Source organism: Cygnus atratus, chromosome 2 (assembly GCF_013377495.2).
Source record: "Cygnus atratus isolate AKBS03 ecotype Queensland, Australia chromosome 2, CAtr_DNAZoo_HiC_assembly, whole genome shotgun sequence".
Taxonomy (NCBI): domain Eukaryota; kingdom Metazoa; phylum Chordata; class Aves; order Anseriformes; family Anatidae; genus Cygnus; species Cygnus atratus.
Genome location: NC_066363.1, coordinates 85,150,813 through 85,172,848, shown reverse-complemented (window position 1 = coordinate 85,172,848; position 22,036 = coordinate 85,150,813). Strand labels below are relative to the sequence as shown.

The 22,036-nt window shown below is 36.5% G+C and overlaps 1 protein-coding gene across 6 annotated transcripts in view; it reads right to left on the bottom strand.

Moving 5' to 3' along the window:
- SEMA5A (semaphorin 5A) overlaps positions 1-22,036 on the bottom strand; it is a 337,359-nt gene that overhangs the window by 18,967 nt on the left and 296,356 nt on the right. For all 6 annotated transcript variants that reach the window (XM_035552812.2, XM_035552815.2, XM_035552811.2 and 3 more), the window contains 2 exons: positions 16,240-16,465; positions 7,550-7,768 (listed from right to left, as the gene is read on the bottom strand). In XM_035552812.2, coding sequence (XP_035408705.1) covers positions 7,550-7,768; positions 16,240-16,465 — 445 coding nt within the window. The remainder of the gene's footprint in view (positions 1-7,549; positions 7,769-16,239; positions 16,466-22,036) is intronic.

Sequence of the window (22,036 nt, the reverse complement as noted above, 5' to 3'; positions counted from 1 at the left end):
ATTCATACAGCATTTCACAATGACTCAGTTAGATCCTTTCCATTCGATTAATCAAATTGCCTTTCAAGGGGTAAAACCATTTCCACAGGATTATTGAAAAGCTATTTCATAATTGCCTCTTACAAATGAAAAAGAGATTCCAAATCTAAAAAAACAAACATACAACCCTTAAATGAAAATATTTGTTTAGTATTTGCATTTAAATTCTCTCTTATATGGACACATTGTAAAACATTAAAAAAAGACTAATTTTGTCATTTTGTTTTTGTAGCATTGTATATCGCAAATGCACTCTGTGAGTCAGGTAGAATGATTTCCATGCAAAGACTGCAACAGTGAGAAAACAAGCTATTAGATTGTGATTATTTTGATATTAAAACTTGTATGCACATTTATGAAAGTAATTTCAGATACAGCATAGCCTCAAGTTCTCATGTGCTAATCAAACAGGTAATTCACTAGTGCATACCTAAGGCTGTTAGTTAACTAATCCTGTAAACAGAATTGTTGAATGTATATCATTTTATTCTCTGTATTTTTTATAATATTATCCTATCAATCGAGGAAGAAGAGAGCTGACACTTCCTTGCTAAGAGCAGTTGTAAAAACTTTTGCAAGTGATGTATCTAGACTCTGAATAGCCTGATTGGATATACAGAATTTGGGGAATCTGGTGCTATATTCCGAGTATGCCATTTTAAATAAATTATTTAGATTGTTAAGGAATTCAACGGCTGCTACATTATTTTTTTCCAGGATATATTTATCAGCCAAATCATCTAGCTATACAGATGTATGAGAGAGTTTTACACCATCTACCATAAATAAATACTGCATCTTTCTAGAATGCCTGACTTGTTCTCTCATTCATATACCCATTGGAAAACAAATATGTCTTTTGCCTGAGATAACTCTGTTAATGCAGTATTATGCAAGCTCATATCTAACAAAGCCACTGGTTATTTATCTTCAGTGCTGGTGAAACATACTGTGTAATTTTATAACAATTTTAAGAAAATACATGATATCTTTTATTCAGAACTTGCCCTTATTTTTTTAAATGTTATCAAATAAAAGCAGAAGCTGTTACCCAGCTATTCATTTCATGAGATATCGAGCCTTTACCTTTCCAGATACTCCTTCTCTCTTCTTTTTTAAAAATTTAAAATAAATCCTTTACTAGCTCAAATGTATAATCAGATGGATTTCCATTGCTGTACATAGATCTTTATGAAATCCAGTGACAGCCCAAGATTGCACAGACTGAAGATAAACTGTCTGCAAACATTCCCTGTGCCTTGTTCAGAGTAATGGAGGCATGGTCCCCAACATTTTCTACATATTTTGTAATGGATGATAGTGAAAATTACAAATGTGCATGCATTTGAATCTGCCATCTGCTGTCTATCCATACATGACCAATAACAAAGAGTGATGTGATATCCGAGAATGTCACCATGCTCCACAGCTATGCTGGTCATGACTATACCATAACCTTCAGATGTAAAGGGAGAAGTGGGTCTAGGGGACATAGGAAAAGACAGACAATATAATAGAGAATGTTAAACTCGATCATAGGTGAGCTGGATGGTGCAATTATAACTGTTTTTCTTAGCAACTTTTTACGGACATTCTGCCATCCTAAATTTCTAGGCCTTTCAAGGACTATCATAACTATCTCTTTTGTTTGCCCCCAGAAATTTTCCTTCTCAGCAACAGAGGATGATAAAACATCATCATGGTTTAATAAGATCAAAGGAGTCGATATTTAGTGCTTCAGTTTTTACAAGACATAAATAGAGCTCTGTGGTTTCTTTCATCTTTCTTTAAAGTTGCTTGGCAACACAGCACCATCTGTTTTGTCTGTGTGTGTGTGTGTGTGTGTTGTTGTTGTTTTTTTTTATTTTATTTGTTTTTTCCTTTTGTCATGGAGTCCTTAATATTATTTCTGTTTCTTACAGAAAGAAAAATATGACGTTGCAATGAAAATACCAGTCACTACATTTTCTTTACATAACACTTTTGTAGACCTGTTGGACAAAATAAAGTAGTTAAAGAAGTTCCACAATGAAAGATACAAACAGCCTTTACATTTCCTGACAATTACTGAGGTTGGTCCCTTTTGGAAGGAGGCCTATTCAGCTAGTGGGGTGCTCTCAAACAATGCTTTTTTCTTTTGCAGTAAGCAAAAAAAATTTTGCCTGCTGACTATGTCACGATTAATACATATTTCTTTACTATAATGAAAAAAAAGCCATGGAGTAAAGGATGTTCTAGGGAGAAACAGTATATAGAAACATGATCTCCTGGTGACATGATAAAAAAAATCCACACTGCTGGACATTTTCCAAGAGACCAGTAAACTGGATATCCTGCTCTGCACATGGATTTTATAAGAAAGAGGAAAGAAGCGTGGGCCCACACACTGGCCTCACCTGCTTTCATGATGACAGAGACAGGATTGCAGGCTTTTTCATATACTGTCTGGTCTTATTTCAAATTTAAATATCCAACACAATTATTCTTAGTCTTTTGTTGTTGTTGTTGTTGTTGTTTTTTGTCTATGACTTTAGGTTTGTAACTTTTCATGTTCATCGTTTTGAAAGTGTAGCAAAAGAGAATAAGTAATGCTGAGAAATGTCAGTCTTTTCTATATGCATGATGGAATATAAATTGAGGGGCAGTAGTCTCTTACACCCACTGAAATGCAGCTGGTGTGTTTCACAGTAGTTGAGTTAAATCTGGGGGCACTGTCTGTTGAGCAGTTTACAGACCTAAGAGTGTACTGCCCCCATCCAGGCACACAGGGATCATCCCATTCCACATCACATAGTCTAATGCTTTTTCCTAGTTCTAAAGGGTATGGCTGCATATGTTTTACTGTGGGAAAGAAGTTTTTACATCAAAGCTTGAAAAGGCAAAGTCTTGTTTCTGTGATGCCACATTCACCTTTTATTCATAAAAGCAGTGCTAGATGAAACAAACAGTCAATTTAGTGTAGTGCAGAAACACAGAGAGCAAAGTAATGCTTCTAGGGAAAGCACAACAACAAAACCTAAGGATCAAATTGGGTTTAAGTCTGTAGCTGAGACCCTTAAATTAGAAGAGCAATAGATACTTCCAAAAGGCAGCTCAGCCCTCTCTTCACTGGCAACAGAGGAAGCCTAGAGAGATCAATGTCTATGGAGAGATGGACTTCAGCAGCCTCAGAGACAAGATTTATTGACTGCGGGATAATTTTGTCCATTCCTTTAAATATACTCCTGTTGCTTGTGGCCAAGTATGACTGCAAGGAAAAAAAGAACAAGGAAGAAAAAAATAATAAAAGCAATAATGAAGAAAAAAAAGCAGCAAGCAATAATTGGCTTTAGGGGATGCATAAATTCCAGAAATGGTATTTCAGGGAGTTTTGTATATCTGAAACTGTTGTTAGCACATTTACTGATGAAGGCCTGGAGTTACTTTATTCAGATTTTCTCAAGCAAAACATCATCACTAAACCAAACTAAACATACTATGATAAAAAATTGGAACTGGAAACTGGTGAAATCTCAAAATATTGGCATGAAGTAGCAGAATTTCAAATCACAGACAGCAACCGTCCGTTTCCACCTCTGATCCACCAGTATGCTCTGAGTAAAAGATGGGATAGAAACTCCCTCAACGAATTAAAATGGTGTTCAGATAGCTATGCTTAAAGCTCTTAATTAAAGGCACTTTGGTGAAGCATCTCTTTGTGTAAAAGAATAAAAGATAAGGCAACAAGAAACAAAGTAAAACAAAAATGAAGAAAAAAAAGTCTTTTCCTACAGTAATAACTGGAGAGATCTGTAATGTTGTGAATTCCTTATGTTTATTATTATTTCCAGATGCATATCTTTTAGTTAGTATATTCCTGTAATTTTTGTAAATCTGCAGAATTTACCATTCAAACAATGTTTTTCTTCATCATCTATTTCTTTTTGTGATGTAAACATCTCACAAGCTCCCAAGAACAAAAAAATCTTAATATGCTTAATTATAGTTTCCTTTATTTTTATATTGACCACATATCAGTAACTGAAAGAAAACAGAAATGTATTTACAGATTCTTTCTATAGTTATTGAGACTCTTCAGTGCTTGCCAGCTTGTCTCTATTCACCACAACTCTGGGACATAAAAAAGGAGATGAGGCACAGGGCCAAAACATAATTTGTTAGTGCAAGACAACAGTGCAAATTCTCTTGCTCCTCAAAACAGTTTGGCTGCATGGAAATTGAGTACTGTGAATAGGTCCTATCCTACACTAAAATCCTAGATTATTTCTGCAGATTATTTGAGACACTGCTAGTTAGTTGAAGCCAAAATTGTGTGAAGGATCATTCTAAAACTTGTACAATGTAGACAAATCATATTTCTGGGCCTGGGTACAATTAATTTCTGGTAAATTTCTGGCACCGGTCAATTTGCTGTTATATATTCAGCTGTTGAATACTATGAACAAAAATTAATCTGTCCAGTAAATCCTATCAATCCACACTTCAGTGGACTATTTACTTTGCTACAAGCTGTGGGAAAAACTTTGCAGTAGTTTCTCTCTCCCCTCAAGAATGATTTAGGAGTAGCTGCTGAAGGCAGATTCAAATTGGCTTCAGTATTTTTTCTTAAAGTTATGGGAGCCTGCAGTACATTTAATAATAAATTACTGGCTATTCATAAGTATATTTAAAATTATTCTGAAAGACATTTAATGAGACAAAAGAGACTTGTACATTTGATGATTGCTCCAAGGACTTTTTCTTTGTGTCAGTACTTCAGGGCACAGTATCTTCCAGGATGCCACGGAGCCCAATTTAAATGACTTAGATGCATAAAGTCTATGGACTTTCAGCAGGACTTAGGCACTGTTTGGTATTTTTCTCAATCATTTTTCTTTTTCACTAGTTTATATAGTAAGGGTTTGATCCTGTCTGCAATATGCAAAATGGGTAGCAAAGCAGAACCTAAGCCAGAATTAACAGGACTGCTTCTTTATGGCTGCCATCCCGCTCCTTCATGCTAATCTGAATATCTCTGAAAGGTTAATGACTGAACTATAAGTAAATAGATTTGTGCCAGCACGGAACATGTGAAGCAGTCCTTACCCTGAGGAAGCTCAGGTAAACCTTAAAAAGCATCAAATTCTTCATTACATTTTTTATTTCTAGTACTACAGACAACACTTTAGTGTTGAGGTCAGAACAAAATTCCATCACATTCCTTTTCCTTTCTGTCTGCACTTCCATTTTCTTACACAGGCACGAATGAACCTTGCAGAGTCCCCCTTTTTTTTTTTTCCTCTGTGCCCACAATGGCAAGAAGGGCCTGACATATCTATTTCTGCTCAGTCCCTGCATCTGTTTATAGCCTACTATAAATGAGGTAGTAATACCATGAGACCTACACCTACACCAACCTTTCTCATTAACATCTGCAAGGGCTGTATGATCAAAGCCTAAAGGGACATTTCAGAAACTCACTTAGATAGCGTGGGTAAGAACGACTATATATACCTGTTCTGAATACAAGCACCCAGGAAATAAAAACTACTTGCCTAGTGCAAAGGTTAATGAGAAGACTGAAAACTGACCTAACCATGGTTTCTTTTGCTGGCTGCTCTCCCCTGTGCCCTTGCTATGGGGTCTGCCAAGTCTGCTGCTAATTGAACAGTGAAAGCTACTTTCCTCCTCCTTGGGTACTGCAAGAGAATTTCACCAGAAAGTGCTAGCTTGTTGTGCTCAAGTGTCTCCTTCAGAACTTTGCTGGCTTCAGTGGGCTTTTGCCCAAAATTGAAGCAGGGGTCTGCAACAGAAATTCCTTTTGGATCTGAGCCACCAGCAAGAGAGATGGAGGCTGCCCCTGACCTAGAGTTGCCAAGAAATACTGCTGTTTCCTTTAGGCATAAAAATGCATAGAAGTTCATGGTCAATGAGCAGCCAGAATGGTCTTAGAACTGCAGTTTTGTAGAATATTTGCCAAAGCACATTATTTAGGTTTAATTCAAGAAGGAAATACGTTTTTCAAGAAACTACATCTTCCTGAAAGGGAAGTCCTGTCTTCTGGACAGATCTATTGCTTAGTTTCTGATGCAGAGAATGGAAAATGGCTGTCTGAATCTCACCAAGCATAAGGAATGTTATGAGATTGGACAAAATGCTCATACTAAAAGAAATCATATGTGAACAGAACACAGTTTTAACTTGTAATCATATACACAAACACACAAACATATATATGGATGTATATGCACTTGTATATTACTACAGTAATCCTTCAGGTTCACACTTGAATGTCAAAAGCTCCAAGTACTCAATAATAAAATATGCAGCACAGTTATACATAATTAATATAATTAGAGATGTAGGAAAGCTTATTTCTAAATTTACTTATTGATACTGGAAAGAACTGAGACTCTCAATAGTTATCCTTCTTTTATTACTTAATGTACCTTGAGTTCTTTTCTCCTATTCCAATTTCACTTTCTCTTCTTCATCTGTTCTCAACAACATTCTTCCACTTTCTTTTTCCACAAAGCCTTCTGCAAAGCTCAAAAGCCATTGAATTTGGATGTCTGTTTTATGAAGGGTGAGAGGTTACTAGAACCAAGATGTTTTTTTCTTCCTAAATCTCTAAGATACAAAAATGATTTATAACCTAGAGTAGTTTCCTGAAAACATATATTCTACTTGCAATCCTTCTTATAGAATCATAAAACAACTGTCAACAAAGGAGAAGCTCAAGCTTCCAAGAATAATCTAAGGCCTGTTGAAATACCATCAATTTTGGTGATCAGTCCTGAACTTTATTTGCTAGAAGCTCTACACTCAAAAGCTAGCAGATTTAATTCTATCAATCACTGTAATGAAAGTTATATTTTTACTTTAAATAAAGACGAGGGCAGTTTTCTCATAAGGTATTTTTTCTCTTATGAGCTTATTTATTAAAGCTGTATTTTTACTCAAAAATGAAAGATGACATAGCTTTTAATATTGTTGATGATAAACTTATTGACATCACTTGGAAATCTTACCCAAATCCACTTCAGCATAACTGGCTGTCACAGTTTTACTGGGTATGAACACATTACTGAGCAAAAAAGAAAATCTCTCTTTCTAGAGGCCAAGAAACATTATCTCTTGAAAAGGTAACCAAAAAAAGGTATTTCCATGTGGTACTTATCCCTTAATCATTCCTGTCTGAGATGAGTACTCACCTTACTTAAAGATATTTCTGCAACATAAACTACAATGGGCTTCACTGCTATAGGCAGTTATCATAAACATGTATCTTGTAATAGAACATAATCACTGAAATATCTGTGTAGACTTTTGGCAAGCTCAACTGGACTAATTTGCTAATTTGTTTCCTTGGAAATGAAAACAGCTGGTAAAACAATTATTTGAGCTTTAATTTACTTTTAAAAAAATAAAACCCAACACAACCACATAAAACAAACAAACAAATAAAAACACGCCATGAGGATGAGTTATATTATTTTCACATACTTCTCTTGTTTCAGTTGACTCTTACCTGGACAAGGCAAAATGTTGCATTCTTGGTACTCTAGAGATGGACCAAGGCAAGGAAGACCGCCATACTTGGGCTCAGGATTGCTGCAGACTCGTTTGCGATTCCTTATACCTCTACTGCAGTCACGACTGCACTGAGACCATGGAGACCATGGTGACCAGGCACCATTGATGGTGTGAGCAGAGTACCTTCCAGCACGCAAGAAATCCCCTGATAATCCTAATAAAATAAAGATTGAAAAAAAATACAGAATTAAAACAACATCACATCCTCAAACAAACTTCTCCTCCTCAAATTTACTCCTAGACTTCTAATAGTACTATGACCAGGAGGGTCTTGTCTCTTAATCTCACAAGCCAAGCCTTAGGTTCATCTCAGGAATTTCTTCCATAATAGAAATTTCATAATCATTTGCACAGAACTACAGTGAAGATCTGGATCCGTCTCTTAGGAGTTATTGCCACTGTTTTAGAGCAAGAAGCTGGCACAGAAGACAAGACTGAGCTGCCTGTGACCACTCATCAAGCCACTTCTGGTCCTATTGCTGGGATCTACCCACTTTCTTTATCCAGCCATTCTCCACTACCACTTGCCGTACCCAGAGGTTCATGGGTCTCCTTGAAAACAACGCATTGTATTTGTCATAACCATAGTCATTTTTTTGACAGTGTACTGCTATGGTTCAACAAAGTCTAGTGACACTGCCCTTTAATGAAGAGCAATTTTTTTTTGCCAGTTTAAAAAACAGTTTTATTCCACTGAGCCAAGTGTTTTAAACCACATACAGAAATCAGCCTTTTGGAGACACACATGATATAATACTTTCTAGTGACAATAAAAATCTGGGAAGTGGAAAACAACTTTTTTTAACAGAGCTTAGTTCTGAGAAAAAGCATTAGATTAAACAGTGATGGAAACTGAAGTCTATTATTTATCAAAAAAGGAAAACACACAGAATCTCGTTCACGTCATATAAACGATATGCTTAGATGTAGCCCAGGTGAAGTTCTAAGTATCTGCAGTTAATTGCTCTGTCTTTGTCACTTACAGGGTTGGTCCTGATTGGAAAGAGACTCCATCAGAACAACATTGGACTCACTCTTGAGCTGTAGCATTATCTCTAAGCACCAACACCAAAAGCATCTCTGGCATCACTACTGGGATTTCCTACTGTTGCTAAAGCTGTTCACTTTCCCCAGTGCTAGCAACACTGGAAATTCAATGATCGGTGGACCACTAACTTCTGCTTTTATTATAAGCACTTCTTTAATTAGTTGTGTTGAGAGAAAGTCCCATGAATGGTACTTAAAACAGCAGAGGACATGGCTGCCTGCTTATGCTAGAGCTTCTGTATTGCTAAGTACAGATGAACAGTATCACCAACAGTGGAGAAAACCAGAGAATTGCTTGTAACTTACACTGCAGAACAAACTTGTGTTTTGAAGAAAATGTTTTATGCCCTACCCCCAAGCACAGGCACCATGGGAGAGTGAAGTGGAGCTACAGAAACAGGAGAGAGACTGAGGCAAGAACTGGAAACAGCTACAGGTAATACAGTCAAGAGACTGCCCGGCAGGAGTCCTGGACTGAACACCTACCATACAATGTGTAATCAGCATGGGAGGAGCCCCACTTCTGTGGTGTCCAGAAGAGAGGCAATTACACCCCATTTCTGCCAGTGCTTATGACATTATTAAGTTCTACCTTAGTAAGTTCTGCTTAAATTCTGCCCTGAGAAGTACATCCATAATCATCCCAAAAGATGATGCATATTTTTATTCAACACTTGATAAGAACTGGCAGCGTTGGAATGATGATGCAGTGACACAGAAATACATGTAATAAGAAACTGTTGTGATTAGTAAGAAACCAGAAGAACAGCAATATAAAAATGACTAAAAATGGGTAAAATCTCTCAGTGATTACAGAGGGTAACTATTTCTCTCCTGCTGAGCCAGATTTCATTACACAAAGATATTAAAAGCAGCATTTCAAGAAACATGACACAGATTCAAATCCAAAATGGGAGGAAGTACACAGAAACAGTACAAGAATTATGAATACAGAAATACAGGCCCACTTTCTAGTTCTGTAAGGGCCCCCCCCCCCCCTTTTTTTTTTTTTTTTTTTAACTTTGCATCATTTTAGTTATCAAAATGTGAAGATTAAGCCCACAGGGACCTGTGAGACCAAAAGGATAGTATTTTTCCAATACCAGGATTTCAAACAAGGGTGTGTTTTTTTTATTCTTTTTTTTTTTTTCCAAGCTATTAAATTAACAGCAGTGCAGACAATGGGAAAAGCGTTCTTAATCAGACTAGATTGCCAGTCGTTTTCCTCATAAAACACTTCAGCATGCATCACTTAATACCACTACTAGCATATTGTGAAGACATTTCTTCAGGATAAATGTATATTTTTCAGTCCTAAGTAAAATGTGTGACCTTATTTGTCATTATGATATTAAACTTCTTGCAATTTACACTGGGAGATGGGGAGGGAAATCATCTAAGGGAAAACTCTGAGGTAGTTTAGCTCTGAAACACAAGAATATTCTAACAAATCTTTTCAGCATGTAGTTTGGTCTGCCACAAGTGTTTCCATGTGTTTTCTTCTTTAAAAGGCATTAGAATATTTATTACAGGGAGCCATCTTTCCACAGTTTTGCAGTAATTTACATCGTGCTCATAGAGGGGCTTTTAGAGCTCCTTTCAGCAGAAAGTGTACACAAAAAATAACATTATGACACTAATGATATTAAAAATAACATGATCTTTTTACATTCTGGAAATATTAAACTATATATTGCTTGACCAACTTTGTAGACTTCTACAATGAGTTTACTAGGTTCATGGATGAGGGGAAAAGAGTGGATGTTACTTAACTTAAGTAAGGGTTTTCACACTTTTCTCCATAACATCCTCATAGACAAGCCAACAAAGTATGGGCTTGATAAGTGGATGGTCATGTGGACAGAACATTGGCTGAATGGCCAGGCTCAGAGGTTTGTGGTCAGTGACACAAAGTTCAGTTGGAGACAAATCACTGGTGGTATATGCCAGGGGTCAATACCAGGTCCAATCCTGTTTAATGTCTTCATTAATGACCTGGATGACGGGGCAGAATGCACCCTCAGCAATTTCACTAATGATACAAAACTGGGAGGAGTGACTGATATGCTGGATGGTTGCACTGCACCGCCACTGGTCGGAGAGGAATCTCTTGAAGTTCAGCCAAGGGAAATGGAAAGTATTGCATTTGGGGAGGAGAAACCCAATGTACCAGTAAGCATTGAGGCTGACCAGCTGGAAAGCAGCTCTGTGGAGAAGGCCCTGGGGGTGCAGCTGACCATGAGCCAACAATGTGTCCTTGTGGCAAAGGTCAACATCAGCTAGAGCTGCATTAGAAAGAGCATTGCCAGGTCAAAGGAGGTGGTCCTTCCTCTCTACTCTGGAGTGCTGGGCTCAATTCTGGTCTCCCCAGAGACACCTGATTAACTATATTACTCAACTGATTTATGCCTTAGTTTCAAGGCAGATTTATGCCTCCTGTTCGAATGTAAAATAAAAACTCAACTAGCCAAGCAGGCTAGGTTAGTAACTATGGGAAAAAAATAATCTGGAGCCAAAATTCAAGTATCCTGAATAATTTCTGAAGACAGCATGAAATATTGCTTAAAGTGCAGCAGGTTGGTTGACAGCAAGTTGAATATGAGCAAGCAGTGTGCCCTGGCAGCCAGGAGGGCCAACCATATCCTGGAATGCATCAAGCACGGCATTGCTAGTCGGTCGAGGGAAGTGATTGTCCCGCTCTACTCTACGCTGGTGCGGCCTCACCTCGAGTACTGTGTACAGTTCTGGGCACCACAGTACAAAAAGGACATGAAACTGTTGGAGAGTGTCCAGAGGAGGGCGACGAAGATGGTGAAGGGCCTAGAGGGGAAGACATATGAGGGGCGGCTGAGGTCACTTGGCCTGTTCAGCCTGGAGAAGAGGAGGCTGAGGGGGGACCTCATCGCAGTCTACAACTTCCTCGCTAGGGGGAGGGGAGAGGCAGGGGACCTATTCTCCGTTATCACCAGTGATAGGACGCGCAGGAACGGTGTTAAGCTGAGGCAGGGGAAGTTTAGGCTGGGCATCAGGAAGAGGTCCTTCACCGAAAGGGTAGTTGCACACTGGAACAGGCTCCCCAGGGAGGCAGTCACTGCACCAAGCCTGTCTGAATTTAACAAGCGATTGGACTGTGCACTTAGTCACATGGTTTAAACTTTTGGGTAGACCTGTGCGGTGCCAGGAGTTGGACTTGATGATCCTTACGGGTCCCTTCCAACTTGGGATATTCTATGATTCTATGATTCTAGGTAACAGATAAGCAAAAATTGTTTCAATGTTGTGATTTTCTGAAGATATTCTGCTAGTATCTGAAAATATCATTGAAGCATAAATCTTTTATAACTTCACACCTATATACCTATAACTGATAAAAACCTTATAAACCTTAAAAACTTCTATTGTAAAAACAAATGGTAAAATGCAAGGAAAAAACAGTAACGCAATGCAAAGGTAACGTTTTAAAAGAAAACAGTGTGCAGAGGGAGGATATTTATGTCACCATGGGAATTTTACTTTTTGCACCTGTTTTTTCTGTGTTTAAATATTTGATCCTAAAGTTCCATTAAAGAGTTTTTGTTTGTCAATCAAACTTGAATTTGATCTCAAATTCAGTTTTAACTTTCACAGTTGTTTTTGTTCTTATCACAAAATACCATGGCTTAGCTTCACTAAAACAGTGTACGAGATAACATCTCAACATGTACTCCTCCTGACTACAGGACATTGTAGATTATCAGCACCTGTTTTATTCTGTACTAAATTCTAGATGTAGTATAGATTTACTACAGTAAACACTAGGATTTAATTAATGTAGAAGACATTGCAGCCAAAAGAAAAAACCAAACAGTTATTAAGACAGAATTACAACCTGCCTTCAAAAATAATAATTCTGTTAAGTCTGGCATAGAGAAAGCAGTCACGACTGGGAATTTAAGTTCAGGTTTCCCAATATGTTTTTCTCCTTTGAAGAACTTGTGTGTTTTCCTCAGATTTTCTTCTTCCCCTCTCCCTCTCAAAACAAAATCAAACAAGCAAAAACCAACAACAACAAAAAATAAAACAAAAATAAAACCAACATCAACAACAAAACAAAACAAAACAAAAGAAAACAGAAGACTCTTTCAAACTGTTTGACTGAAATTAGAAGGGCCTTCTTATTTATTTGTTTTGTGAAGATATTTTGAAGGTATTTGGGAAGCTAACTTCGCCTTACTATGGCCAGGTCAAACTCAAGAGTATACACCATGGAAAGAAAGTAGTACCTCCAGAAGGTAATTTCTGCCCCTTATATCATGTACTTATGTTCAGATGGATCCCTTGTTCTTAATGCTTATGTTTTCAATACAATTAATAGTGCTTATATATAAGAAAATTGTACAGAGTAAATTACTATGTTTAACTTAGATATTTAACATGCTTCAAGAGCACACAATGAAGCATATAGTGATGTAATTTTTAGACTGTTTTAATGCTGGATTGTATAGACATTTGCCTTAAGGTGTGCAGATATGTACAAAATCTCTCTTGGTTTATTTGGAATACCTGCCTGTCCCCTGTGTGAGCACCATATGAAAAGCCAAAGGCAGAGAACAAAAGGTTCATTTCTTTTCTCTTAATCGAACCTGTCTGTAAAGCATGAATACTGTGTGCAAATGCTACTACTTTTAGACAGAAGTCTTACCACATGCAGGAGTCCAGTGTTTTCCTGGCAAGAATTTCTACCTCTAAGCTCACACTCCAAAGAAAGTTTTCTTTGCTAGTGTCTGACAGTGAAACATGATTCTGTTTAATGCGGTATGACTACAGTTACACAGTGGGAGATTATAGACAATGAGAAAATTTCTAGCTAATGGCTCTCTTCTGTAAAGAACAGAGAACTGATCTTCGCAGAACAAAACTTTGGTAATAAGGTATGCCAGGCATGCTGTACTGGTATTAATACTTTTACAAAAGCCAGCAAATTGGTGCATTTCAACATGGAGATAACAAAAAGAATGCTTTACAGTATCCAGGATCTGGTCAGGTAGAAGTAAATTATGATGTTTCCTTGCTATTTAGCCAGAAACAGTGAAAGTGTCTGCCAAAATTCACGGTTTCCCATTCTCTTGGGTTTCTCTTTCTGTTCCAAAAGCTATAGATACACTATAGGACTCTCTTATTCACGTATTTTCTTCCCATGAAATCAAGGAGCAGTAGAGGCATGGTGTATTGATCCAAACACTAACCTGGGAGCAGGAAAATGCTCCTGGATCCTGCACTTTAGAGGCAGTAAATAAGTTTCATCACATCAGCAAGTAATACTATTCCTTCCCTTGAGCTATGAGGGCACTCACTAGGAAGAATAGAGATGTATGCTAGTTTCTGCCTTGTTGACTACTCAATATTAAGTATTTAAATATTCAGCAGTATTGACATTAATCAGCAAAGATGCTTCTCTCTGATGAACACTTCAATTACTGTGCAACAGGGTCGCTCCCTGTCATGTTTTTGTCTGTGATAGAGTTAATTTTCTTCGTTAAGGTTTGTATGATGCTGTGTTTTGGATTTTTGATGAAAAAAATTCATTGTTCGACGGATGATTTCCAAATGAAGCAAAGCAGCAGCTGTACCAAGATTCAACAAATAAGCTATAACATCAGTACATTCAGGAATCCGATGTTCAGAACTGAAAGATAAATCTTCAAGCTAATCAGACAAAGAATGCCCTTGACTCCACACACTTGGTCTCTTGCACTCTGCCTGAAGGCCATATTTAACAAAACACAGGCACTGATACTTCTGACTTTGTTTTGTAAGAAAAGGACACCTTATGCCCCCAGCTCCAGGAGAGCATTTATGACCATAACGACAGAACTGAGGAAGGTGTCTCCATGCTTAATTTTCTTATAGCAGTATGATCTAGGACAAGCTGGCTCTTCATCCGTTTTGTCCTACTAATCTGCTCTTTAAGTAGTGAGTTGGCTTGAGTATATTCCATTCTTAAGGGCTGACATCTCAGCTGTCAGACAATATATCTATAATCTTATATAGATGTAATTATAGTTCTTGTGATAATTCTCCTAATTCTGTATCACCTGGTAGAAAAAATAAAGTTCCCCTTCTCATATAATCTCATGAAACTTTTTAAAAGTTTCATAAATGTCAAATTCCTGGAAGACAGCAAAGATCAGCATCAGCACCCAAAAGTCTCATTTACTATGAGAATCATACATCAATTTTACTATGCCAAAATCTTTGCTAAACGCTAGTTTGAAACTTAATTTAGATGAAAAAGGAGAATAGAAGCACTTGTTGCAGAAGTTGTTCCATGCCAAAACGTGCCTTGCTATCCAGACACAGAAAATAAAAATTGGAGACTGAATTGGCTGAAATGGATGTGACATAAATTATGCAACTAAGTTTTATCTGGAGTTCCATGCTTTTGTTTTATTAGTTCATGCAGTCATTATTATGTTTTGTTTTGTTTTGAAATTACTAACATCCTGGCCTCTTTAGAGTCACAGATGTCATATGAATCAATAAAGGTCTTTAACAGGATGAAAGGAAGGGAAATGTTTAACATTGATTTTCATAATAGTTTTTGTCTGAAAAAAAAATAATAAAAAATTGGAAAGCCCAAGGACTCAGCAACAGTTCTTTCTTTGCGGCCTTTGATAAGACAAATGCCTTTAGTTGCAATTTTTTCTTCAGCTGACCTGGCTGTTGTAAAAATAAAAAAGGCTACGTAAGTAGAAAGCAGGTGCATATATATTAAACTATAATAACTAAATATCAATATTTCCGTATACCACTATAATATTTAAAAATAAATACTGATTATATTATATAATAAATAAAATGTAATAAAGGACAGACATTTAATTAAATATATTAATAAACTTATAGCGACTGTCTGAAGTTCTATTTTTACATGTATACACACACACACATTTATTCAAAAACTATGTGTGGCTGCTAGGGAAAGAATAAAATTCAGAAATAAAACAGTTCCAGTCTAAAGTCATCTAGAGTTGAAAAGAGTTTTGCAGGAGTTCAGTTTGCCATCTCAGATATAAACAGAACTTGAAACTGCTGGCAATAGCATAACATAAACTTTTATAACTGAAATTATCCACTTCATAAATTCCTTTTTTAGTTAAACACCTGCATGAATCTGACACATTACTTCAGCATTAGTGAGCGAATAGCTCTTCTCAGCATCAATACTATACATTCTAGCTAAATATTTATCAAATGCATTAGTATTGCACAAACCCTACCACAGAAAAATGCCAAGACAGTATAAGGAAGTTAAGAATACTCCGAGAACTAGGATACCCTGTAATTGCCCACAGATTGCTGCAAAATATTAAAACAAACTGGCAAATCTCATAGCAAGCAGTAAAAGAAACCTGATTAATCTGAATGATGAAGCTACATATGGAAGAAATACAAGCCAGATTCCCCATTGTGATCACTATGTCCTCCTTTCCATTATCAATGCTCTTATGCAGAAGCAAAAACTTCCACATGATGAAAATGGAACTGCTGACACTTCACTAGCATGAGGCATTGTATAGCCACACTATCTTTGCTTACCATCTGTCGAGCACCCACTGGTGCCATCGCTGGAACAATAACGCATTTCGATCCTTTGCCTTCCCACCTCTAGCAAATTTGGGTCAGGCAAGCGTGCTTTGCAGGTATATCGGAATCGTTGTTCATAGTGGCCACCATTGTCTGAAATATTGACTGGAGTCCAAGGTGTCCAAGGAGTTGTCTTTTTTAACTCTGGACAGGCATTGGTGTTACAAGGTTGATATTCCTGAAAGAAAACAGTCATAGTGAATATAATCATTAGACATGACTTAAAAAAATAATAATAATCCGTGGTGTGTATTACCCAAAACGCCCAGCATTGCTAAATCAGCAGAAGCAAATTCCATGTAGACTGATTCACATCAAAGGAAACAGACTACACATAAGAAACAAATACAGAATTGCCAATACTCTTATTAGACAAATAGACCGAAAGACAATATATGCCTTCTGAGTATCATCAAAATCTATAGATCCTGCCATTCACCTATCAGAACACAACATGCTTTATCTGATGGAATGTAAATTCTTTGTAAATTATATGGATGAAATTAAACAACCATTAAATGTCAGAACAAATTTACGTTGACAAATTATTAAGGACAAAAAGGAGTAGGCACCAATGGAAAAACAATTTTAAAACAATTTCACTACCTCCAACCTCTTAGAGAACTCCTCAGATGAGAGTACCTATTGAAAAGGAGCCTAGGAACTAAGTTAGTAATTCCACTAGATACCATAAACTACAGACACACTAGAAATAATAGTTATATGACATACTATAATAATCTCCTTCTTCCATAACCCCAGCTGATACTACCATGTTCCACCTGGCAATTGATTATCTGCTCCTCACCTTCCATGGAGATAACAGCCTTTTTATCTCATACTTTCTTTAGTCTACTATCTCTTCTGGTATTAAATGGTCTAATTTATAAGCACATCTAATTAGTCTGAGAGTAATTGCTCTCAACCTGTATTTTGGTTTAAATTCTATGTTGCTATTTCAGATCTGAAACAAACTTGTTCGCCTGAAAGCTTTTCTAATTTTTCTATCCAATAGAGTTGGAATAAAAATTATTCCCTAGAAACTCCTGCCCCATTAACACAGCAAGGCCCTGGAGAACCCAGATCTGTGTTCAAGAGTCACACGGTATGAGGCAAGGAGGACTTTTATTTTGTGGCAAACTTCCTCGTTTCATAATTTTGTATTACTTCAGGCAAGAAAGAGATCTTAGATCTTCCCAAGCCATTAAATTTCTGCTAGATGTTCTTGCTTATGCTGGTTTTCAGCTGGACTACTTTTGTTCACTCCTCGAGGCTGTACAAAGTCCCTTTCCAGCGTAAAACCTGGTAATCACTACAGTAGTGACCATATGCATACCCAGGAAACATCTATGAAAGAGGATCCCCTCAGAGTGCAGAGGACTGGATTAAACTTTCCAAAATCTGAGTTTCAGCCTTGACTGGTTTCTTGATCAGAAGACAGCAAAGAACAAGCAAACTATCTGGCTCTGCATATAGCAGGGGAAATAATTCCTTCATGACTCTTTTATGCAACTGCTTAAATCACGTTTTACTGTATTACGTCTTAGTCCTAATGTAAAGACTGGGAACAAAACATGTGTGACTGCTTTCCTCACAGCACATGAACAGTTAAAAAGAACTCATAAAATTAACAGATCCCAGGAACAGCCAGAAGCACCCAGGTTGCCATCCCAGCTGCTTATTCACCTCTAATGTGCGGTCCTCTCCATCAGCTGGGTTATGGTGCATCTTTCAGGCAAGAGCAACTTGCTTCTTTTTTTTCTTTTTTTTTTTTTTTCTGTTTCTCTCTCTTTTTTTAAAAGATGTCTAGCACTGACGACTCTATCATCTCCCTGCATCAGCTGTTACACTATTTAGTAATCCTCAGAATTAGCAAATTTCAAGTTAATTCAAGGCTGCATTTTCCCCTTATTTTAATTTTTCAGTCACTGAATTTTGTTGTGCCTTTATCAACAATATTGACCTTGACCTGTACCTACAAATATATTTTTCATGCTGAAGCACTCACACATAATGATAAACTAAACTGAAATTTTTAAAACTGTAGGGTTTAAAATCGATCTGCAGGTCCTGTGAATCCTTATGTCTCCCTTTCTTTATGTTTCTTAAGACTGGACAAAATTTGAATTGTCACTCCAGAAGCAGTCTTATCAATACAGCATGCACAGGCAATCATGACCTTGTTCTACTGGACAGTCTGACTTTAATACACACATTATTACATTAGTGCTTTTTCTTTTCATAGCACTGCACTAAGAGCTTAAGTAGACCCAATTATCTTTGATAACCTGTTGTTTTCTAAATCATAGCTTTACAACTTCATGTAGCTTCCTAACCCACACAAAAGGATGGTGTTTGGCCATATTAAGATATGTTTTATTAGCTTCTGCAATTGTCTACCATATTATTTACTACCTCAAGAATCTCTGTCATGATCAAGCTTTACTGAAGATGTCTTATATCACTGTCTAGGCTGTTGATAAAAATGTTAAGTGCTATTGACCCAAGAACTGATTCCAGGCAGACCCTGCTAAAAACATCCCCAGTCATTTATATCTGTCCATTAACACCACATTTTTCAATTTGTCAGTGAGCCAGTTCTTACCCCATTTAATGTTTGCCATGGAGTTCAGTTTTTTAAATCAAAGCTTTTCCTATTATGAAGGCAAATGCCTTGGAAAAATTCAATATCAATCTGGGAGAAGTGCTGTATTATGTACAAATATCTCAAAATTCAAACTTTTTATCTAGTAGTATATAAGCAAGAATAATTCAATCAGTAAAGTAGATTCTACAAGGTTAGTTTCAGCACAGTTATTTCACAGTGGTATAAAAGTTTCAGTTCCTTGTTTGCTGTTGATTTTTGTATTTTTCAATCAAAAATAAAGTTGCTAGAAATGGGAAGTCTTTCTGAAGTGGATATGGTGTAGACAGGTGAAAGTCATGAAAAACAGTGTGAGAGTAATGTAATGAACCCATTCTCAATTAAAAATAAGCAAAGGAGGAAGCAGTTAATTTAGTGGCAATGTTCTGAATATTGCTGCTAATACACTTCTTGGATGCCATCTGAATAGTCTTTTTTTAAAAAAAATTCAAGCATATTACTATCTCTTAGACTTTTACCTCTAGTTCAAGTTTGTTCTTATCAATTTCCTTAGGAAACTAGGCTAAAATCTTACCTGTATTTGAACTACAATTCTTTATATATATAAATATGTAAAAATAATAATCAGATAATATGTTCTATTTCAACTTATATTGCACATACTATAGAGAAAATTATCTCCTTACAGACTTTTATGTCTTTGATGTATACAGTAGGTTGAATACACTTCTTTTGTTCTCATTTGTGTTTTTCTTTCTCATTTGTTGATGTGAGAGACAAGGCAGTTAAATCAACATTAACAGCCCATTCAAATATACTTGGCCCAACAGTTATGTTTTATGATTTACTTTTAATATATAGTATTCTCAAATATTCTTTTGGAATCACTGAGCAGTCTATTGATTAAAAATACGTATAAATTGTTTGCTCTTTGTTCCATCCTGCCAAGCTTCAGTTTGTCTGGACCAAAATATTTACTTAATTTTTCAGAAGATAAAACACCAATAGAAAGTAATGTTACTGATTTATAAGTTGAATGGTCTAGTGTTTCACCTGGGACAAGATAGGGCTGCAAGATATAAGAATCTGAGCCTTCTACCAAGCTTTGAGCTTGTAACAGTAATATGCAGTTAAAGGAAAGGACAGCTCTCTCATGCAATCAAAACAAAGGTCAAAATGAATGTAACAGCATTATAAAACTCTGGAGAAAACCTGTTTCCATTTATAGGGATCCTTGTTTACACATCAAAACACAAGTTTCCTGGAGGACCAATATACCCTTTCCTTCTTCAAGAACCAAAAGATATCACTGCATTTATCTTGCAGTGGCTAAAAAATATGTTTAGGAGAATCACTAACTGAATTTGAAAAAAGGAATGTTTCATTTATTTTCATTACAGAAATGTCGTATCCCTTTAGGAAGCATTTTCAAACTAAAACAAACAAAAGGCAGATAAGCCCCTGATCATGTTTCTATTATTTCTAGAGTTTAAAAAAAGCCCTGTTCTTAAACCAAATACCATTAGATATACCTTACTTTATTGTCATTTTTCTATTATAGTACTATTTCAAAAGCATGACCTAAAAGAACACCCAAACCAAATTAAATCTGAGTTGTTAGGCAAAACATCTTCTACACTGTAAACTTCACAGCTATACTTAAAAAATAAAAACCTAAAAGATTTCTAAGATCTCCATCGTATTTTCATCACACAAAGAGCAATCTATATCCTAGTTTATAGGCAGTATTTTAGCTTTAGTTGACATCAATGGGAAAAGTTCTATTGATTTCAGTGGAGACAGGGCTTCAGAGGCTGTCGCTGCATGCAGAAGCAATCCTGTAGTGCTGTAAAGTAAGGGTACGTAAGCTGTGTTCATAAAGGATTTTTAGAATTATTTTGATGGATGGAGGGAGGAAAATCATTTTACCCTATGCAAAGGGAACATGCTTCTTTTGAAGTGAATGAATTTCTTTTTTTGGCTGCAAACACTGAGCACAACCTTTTGTTTTTATTTTGTATATTTTAAACAAAAGAATTGGAAAAAAATCAGTTGATAAAAGGGGAAACTTAAAAGGAATTAAAAGCTGAATTTGTAACCATTTTCTCTGGAGGAGTTCAGGGCTAGCTGGGCAGGTCATCAGACTGTGAGAGTTCAGCACTCAAATTCTGCCTATACTTTATTTAGCTAAGAAAAGTTCCTGCAATCTTCATCTCATCTCAGAAAACAACTAGGCTTTATACAAAGAATTGAAATACTTATGTTATAACTATCAAATTATGGAGTGAAGAAAGTCACCACTTTCCCCTTTTTCTACTACTTTTTTTTTTTTTTGTCAAACGAGTCAAGTTTTTATAAAGGAAATTATTAAAAAAAATAATCAATCATGAGTAACTTAACTGAATATCTCAAAGGGGTAAAGGCTGGTAGGAGCACCTTCAGCTCCACATCAGCCACAAAACTGGCCAGTGGCATTGAGAAAGTGACATTTTTATTTTTAAGTGGTGCTGCTTGGATGCTCATATTCATATTGGCACCTGAGAACCAGTTAGGGTGATAAAAGTTCATTTCATACATAATACATTCCTAATAGTGTAACAGTCCATTTTAAAGCATGATATTTGGAATTAACTCATATTCAAAATGAAACTAGAAATGTCTAATGAAGAAGTGGTTCTTTATTCCGACAGAAATTTCAAGACAACATAGAAAGAGGTTATTAATTAGATGTTGATTTGGATTCTTCCAAACCTAACACTTGTATGGACCTGCATCACGGCTGACCACCCTACCCAAATGCACCAAGGAAATCAAATTGTTATAATTGTTATGTGATACAGGACAGGATATTTTTTTTTATTTATTTTTTTAATAAATAACCAAACACATCAAGAACTTGTACGTATTTTTGCACACTGCTAGTAGAGAAATGAAAAGTAAAACCACAGTAAATCCAGAGCAGCAAGTCTGCCTGCTGACAGCTTAATTTGTACCAATCCTTCAAGTGTCCCTGGTGCAATCCCATTGCAACTACTGAAGGAGCCCACTTCTAAATGCTGTGTGCAGCACAGCCTGCTAACACAGTACCCTTCCTCTCCTCTCCACACCCATTTAACACTTGCATGGTCAGACTATGAACACTGG